At 46.2% G+C, this 6,196-nt stretch overlaps 1 protein-coding gene across 1 annotated transcript in view; it reads left to right on the top strand.

The window, feature by feature from the left end:
* The window catches only part of ALPK2 (alpha kinase 2), a 133,771-nt gene extending 128,770 nt beyond the window's left edge, over nt 1-5,001 (top strand). Inside the window, exon 12 of the mRNA XM_025365192.1 lies at nt 4,210-5,001. Coding sequence (XP_025220977.1) covers nt 4,210-4,426 — 217 coding nt within the window. The 3' untranslated portion in view covers nt 4,427-5,001. The remainder of the gene's footprint in view (nt 1-4,209) is intronic.
* Nucleotides 5,002-6,196: the final 1,195 nt, after the last annotated feature.

The raw sequence follows: 6,196 nt of genomic DNA, 5'->3' as shown, positions 1-6,196 counted from the left end.
CCAAAAAAAAAAAAAAAAAAAAGAAAAGAAAAGCCTCGAGTCTGTCCTGATGCAAATGACCGGAACTTGTTTCCAATGTGCTCAGAGAAGGAAGCTGTCCCTGCCCACGCGTGACATTCCCAGTTTGAGGAGCTCAGAAGTTGGTGTGAAGCGACCCGGGTGCCCCCAGCGGCGGGTGGGATGAAGCCAGCCATCCTGTCTGACGGAGCAGGCCGCGCTGGCCCCGCGTCCCACCAAGGAGAGAGGGCTCAGGCACACAGGAAACGTTGACAGGCTGACATTTCAGCCTTTCAGGGAGCTCCTGTAGAGGAAGATAGAGATGTAAAAATGATACCATTAGCAGTAGAAGATTTCCCACTCTGCCAGACTCAACTCCTTTCTTTGGTTGACCTTTTCTTCAATGAGAAAGCTTGGCTTTCAGAAACCAAGTCATTTTTCACAAGGCCATGGACCGTGGGCTCCCACGGGCAGAGCGGGTCCCCTGCCAGGAGGAGGAGGGGCAGCTGGATTTGTAACAGACACGGCAGGGTGGAGCTGCAGGCTGCTGCTTTAGCTTCACAGAGGAAGGAAACCTTTCACGCCCTTAGGGGCTTAAAACCCTGCTTGGATTGCATAGGGAAAAAACTCTCCCCATTCAGTCCAGGTGTGTTGACCTTTATAGTTTCTACCAGCCAGTGAAGGAGGCCTGATTTCCTGAATCATATCAGCTACAGAATCCGCATCAGGCCAGCATTACAGACTTCCTTTTGCCAGTTTGCCTTTGGCCCTATTAAGCAACCATGCCAGCACTCTCTCCCACCGGGCAGGGCTAGTTTCGTGCATGTGCAATTTGTGCACAGGACCTCACACTCAGAAAGGCCCTGTGTTTGGTTTAATGCTCTGTGCTTGTTGTCTTGAAATTCTTAATACTTTTTGAACAAGGAGCCCGTTTTCGTTTAGTACTGGGGCCTACATGTCACTGGTCCTGAATGCCAGGCACCCTCTGCCCCTATCCTTCACCTGGGAAATCCCTCAGCTTTGACTCTCAGCTTCAAAGTCTCTTCCACAGGAAGCCCGCATCCGTTGCATGAGTTGTAATGTTGATAATTATAACAACGACATGATCAACATCATTTGACTCTTTACTGTGTTATGCTCTGAGCTACATGGTTTCTATGGATTTTCTCATTTCATCCCTTCAACAACCCTATGGGCATTATTATTAATATTATTATTATTATTTTTTGAGACGAAGTCTCACTCTGTCGCCAGGCTGTAGTGCAGTGGCGCCATCTGGTCTCACTGCAACCTCTGCCTCCTGGGTTCAAATGATTTTCCTGCTTCAGCCTCCTGAGTAACTGGGATGACAGGTGCCCGACACTGCACCCAGCTAATTTTTGTATTTTTAGTAGGGTTGGGGTTTCACCATTATTGGCCAGGATGGTTGTGATTTGTTGACCCTGTGATCCACCCGCCTCAGTGGGCATTATTATTATTCACACTTTGGACATCAGGAAACTGACAGAAACTAAGCCCACCAATTATTGTCCAGGCTCACCAGCCGGCAATGCTTCCCCTGCATCGTATTCATCATATTTCATTGTAATGCTTCAATATCTGTCTTCTTCACTGGACAACATGGGTCAATGTCTTGCGCGTTCTCTGTTGAATCCATAGCCTCAAGCACAGTGCTTGGCTAGGTGCACTCTAGAGAAGGGAGGGAGGAAAGTTGCTGTCCCTTCCTCCCATGTGACTTTATTTTTAAAGCACACAGCACGGATACAGGTCAACACAAGAATAGACAAATGAAAATGCATTCTGAACAACCACTAAAATAAAAGCTTCCCACTCTTTTTTTTCAATCATCCTCTATTTGTTGAGTTTCTGCCGTTTCCTAAGCGCTGGACTAGGTGTTGGGGTACAGTGGTGAGCAAAGAGTGTTGACCTGTGTCATCACGGAATTTACAGTGACTGGAGAGACAGAAATTAACCATCTCATCCACTCACAGATGTCAGACTGTGTGTGGGACCGTGCAACCAAGAGGAGGTGCACAGTCCAGGAGAGTCTATGACAGGGAGATGTGACTTGGTTGGAAAGGTCAAATGAGCTAAGAATTTAAAGTGAACAAGGGCCGGGCGTGGTGTCTCATGCTTGTGATCCCAGGAGTTTGGGAGGCCGAGGTGGGTGGATCACCTGAGGTGAGGAGTTCAAGACCAGCCTGGCCAACATGGTGAAACCCCAACTTTACTATAAAAAAAAATTAGCCAGGTGTGGTGGTGGGTGCCTGTAATCCCAGCTACTCGGGAGACTGAGGCAGGAGAATCACTTGAACCCGGGAAGCAGAGGTTGCAATGAGCTGAGATTGCACCATTGCACTCCATCCTGGGCAACAAGATTGAGACTCCGTCTCAATAAATAAAATAAATAAAGTGAGCAAGACTTATCTAGAAAAAAGAGGAAGGAACATCCCATGCAGGGGTAATAGTGCAAGCAGAAACTTTTGGGAGGAGGGAGCTTGGACACTTCTAATGGCTGAAGAGGTCAATGGGTTGGGAGATGCAGCCAGACAGTGCAGGATCACAGGCAGGTTCAGGAATTTTGTTTTCATTTTGACAGCAATGGGATTGTAAGCAGGAGATGACATGACTTATGTTTTGTAGAGGTTACTCTGGTGGCAGTGTGGAGAATGCATTGATGGGGAGGGGCTGAGTGGATCCAACGTAGACCTTATAGATTTATATATGTGCTGCTTCAAAGTGTTTATCCCCATGGGATTCATGTTGAAGGAAAATTCCTTTGACAAAGCTCATCTGCGGTGACAAGGAGGACCCTTGGACATCTCAAGGAGATACCACTTATTGGGGAGGGTATGTGGCTGGCACTATGTTCAACTGGCCTCCTCCGCACTCTGTGAGGAGCTGTGACTGGACTGAGTGTGTGCGTGGGATTTGGGGATTTTTCTGGTGACTGGCAGGAAGACCTGCAGGGTCACTATTCTAGCTACTAAACAAGCTGCAATAGCCTACTACCCTTTGACATTCTGCCCAGAACCCAGGGCACCTTCAACCAGTTTTTGATGGATCTCTTGTTCATTTGCAGATAGCTGGGGAGACGCAGGGGCTGGGCAACTGTGCATTCAAGTAGCACACTAACCTACCACAATTGGGACATGAAAACATGGCCATTTATAATTTAAGTATTTAAATGTCCCAACCAAGAGGAACAACCCCTGAAACTACTTCTGGCCAAGGGGTCAGCATGGACCCTTCTAGAGCCTACTGGGGACAAAGGCTCTGCCAGAGACAAAAATTCTTCTTCTCCTGGGGACAAAGTGGGCTGCCAGGGGAGTGAGCTCTGCCGTAGGAGAAAGACTCACAGGGCTTCACTCTAATCTTGTCTCTTACATCAACTTGCTTTGTTTTCTTGGGGTAGTCTCATGACCTCTTGGCCTGAATTTCTTCAACTGTAAATTGAAGGGTCTAAACAAAATAATTTCTTTTAGTTCCAAAGTTCTGAAATTCTTTATTTAGAAATTCTAGGTGGGATGGGGTGGCTTTCAATCACTAAGAGATCTATGTTTTATCCAAATAGCCCAGCACTGGTCATTGTGGCTATGAGGAGTAGGGCAATAGAATGCTGGTACATTCCAATGGTGAGCCACTGGGACCCTTGGATACTCTAAGGCCTTTGATCTTCACTGTACATGCCAGTGGATCTTTTCCCTTACTTAATTCCACAGTCTTTGTTTTTTTACCCTCACTAATAGTTGTGTCTATCCTGTGGCCACTTTTTTTTTTTTTTTTTTTTTTTTTTTTGAGACCACTCTGTCGCCCAAGCTGGAGTGCAGTGGCACGATCTCGGCTCACTGCAACCTCCGCCTCCGGGGTTCAAGCGATTCTCCTGACTCGCCCTCCTGAGTAGCTGGGACTACAGGCGCATGCCACCACACCCGGCTGATTTTTTTGTTTGTTTTTTTAGTAGAGACAGGGTTTCACCGTGTTAGCCAGGATGGTCTTGATCTACTGACCTCGTGATCCACCTGCCTCGGCCTCCCGAAGTGCTGGGATTACAGGCGTGAGCCACCGCGCCCGACTCTGTGGCCATTCTTACCTAAAACTGAAATTCATATATGTTCCATGCACCATTAGTTTCCCCTTTCAAGTTTTTCTTTTTAAACTGATGAAAGTGTCCTGTTTTTAAAAGCTGTTTCCTTCCACCCAAACTCACAGGTACAAAGGATTTAAAGGCAACTGTTCCATGACCTTCATTGATCAGTTTAAAGCACTACACCAGTGTAACAAGTATTGCAAAATGCTGGGACTGAAATCCCTTCAAAACAATAGCCAGAAACAGAAGAAGCCAAGCACTGGGAAAAGCAAAGTTCAAGCAAACTCTATGACAGTGAAGAAGACAGGGCCTGAGACCTCAGGCGAAAAGAAAACCTAACATCCCCGGTAAACTAATGGCCACTGGCTAGCAGCACACAGTCTTGCCAGGGAAAATCTGAGGCCACACAGGAGAGAATACACAGCCTGCAGAGAGTGTGTGGCAATCCTTATTCCCAGCTGCCTGTGCGCCAAATGCCTCTAAACCCGTCACCTGCTGTCTTCACTCAAATTATTTCAGAACAGGATTTGTGACCAGGTTTATGGGGAGATTGAATCGACGATCGGTCTCAAAGACAGTCCATTCTTTGTATACATGTTTAGCGTTTTTACCAACCTCAAGTCATATGTCTATCTGTGTATTTGCACGTGGTTGTGTTGTCAAGGACTTGGTGCTGAGAAGAGTCTGTTCACAGCCAAAATTATTCCCACCCCCATTCCTAACCTGGGATTTCTAGACACATCCTGCTGTGATGTAAACAGAAATCACGAATTCGCTCACTGGGTCAAGTTGTTCCACTGGTGTCTAATATGCTATTGTTGCTGGAGGTGAATTCTGTAACGTGAAGCCTCTTCCCATCATTCACACAGCCACTTACAATTTTCTGTTTAATTAAATTCATATTTAAACAAAAAGTGTACGATGTATGTATCATTATAGACACTTGTTCTTTAGAATGTGTGCCATATTTTACATTGTTCCAGGATTTAGTAATTTCCTAATAGGTTTCCTAGAGCACAAAATATTTGCATCTGTGTTTTTCCCTCATTCTTACATTACAACTTAGGTTCCGTCACTTTCTACTTTGTTCCTTAAACCCGAGCCACCTAAACCCAGGGCTGACCCATGGTGGATCGCGCCAGAAGATGCACACTAATCCTGGTGGGGGTGCACCAGTTCACAGGGATCCTGGCATCTCTAACCACTCCCAGCCCTCATTCCACTTGAGTCTCCTGACGCTCGGAGCCTCCTTCTCTACCAGTTTGGATCATGCCCAGCCATAAAGCAGGATGGTTGCATCAGTGAAATGTGAAATTGGGCAAGAGCAAACCATACAATAGCAACTCAGGGATCGCTTTATGTACCCCAAAGTGCTTAAGAATATCTGCTACCCCAACCATTTGTAACAAAAATATTGTTGTTTCATTAATGGGAATGGGAATGGTAATGTTGCTTCATTAATAGACTTTTTCAGAATGGCTTTAAATTTACAAAAAAATGAGCAGAAAGTGTGGAGATTTCCGTTGTGTCTCCTCACCCCCCTCTATGACCTTCCCCTGTTGCAAACATCTTGCATTAGTGTGGTATGTTTGTTACAGTTGATGAGATAATATTGATACTTTTTTTTTTTTTTTGAGATGGAGTCTTGCTCTGTCGCCCAGGCTGGAGTGCAGTGGGGCGATCTCGGCTCACTGCAACCTCTGCCTCCCGGGTTCAAGCGATTCTCCTGCCTCAGCCTCCCGAGTAACTGGGACTACAGGCACATGCCACCACACCTGGCTAATTTTTGTATTTTTAGTAGAGACGGAGTTTCACCATGTTAGCCAGGATAGTCTCGATCTCCTGACCTCAGGTGATCCACCTGCCTCGGCCTCCCAAAGTCCTGGGATTACAGACATGAGCAACCGCGATATGTTGTTATTAATTAAAGTTTATAGTTTACATTAGGGCTCACTCCTGGTGTTGTACATTCTGTGGGTTTGGGCAAATGTATCATGACAGGCATCTACCATTATAGCAACATACAGAATAATTTCACTGCTCTAAAATTCCCCAGTGCTTCACCGATTCATCCCTCCCTTCCCCAACCCCCAACCCCTGGCAGTCACT

The sequence above is a fragment of the Theropithecus gelada genome, chromosome 18 (genome assembly GCF_003255815.1).
Source record: "Theropithecus gelada isolate Dixy chromosome 18, Tgel_1.0, whole genome shotgun sequence".
Taxonomy (NCBI): Eukaryota; Metazoa; Chordata; class Mammalia; order Primates; family Cercopithecidae; genus Theropithecus; species Theropithecus gelada.
This window is presented reverse-complemented; position numbering and strand designations above follow the sequence as displayed.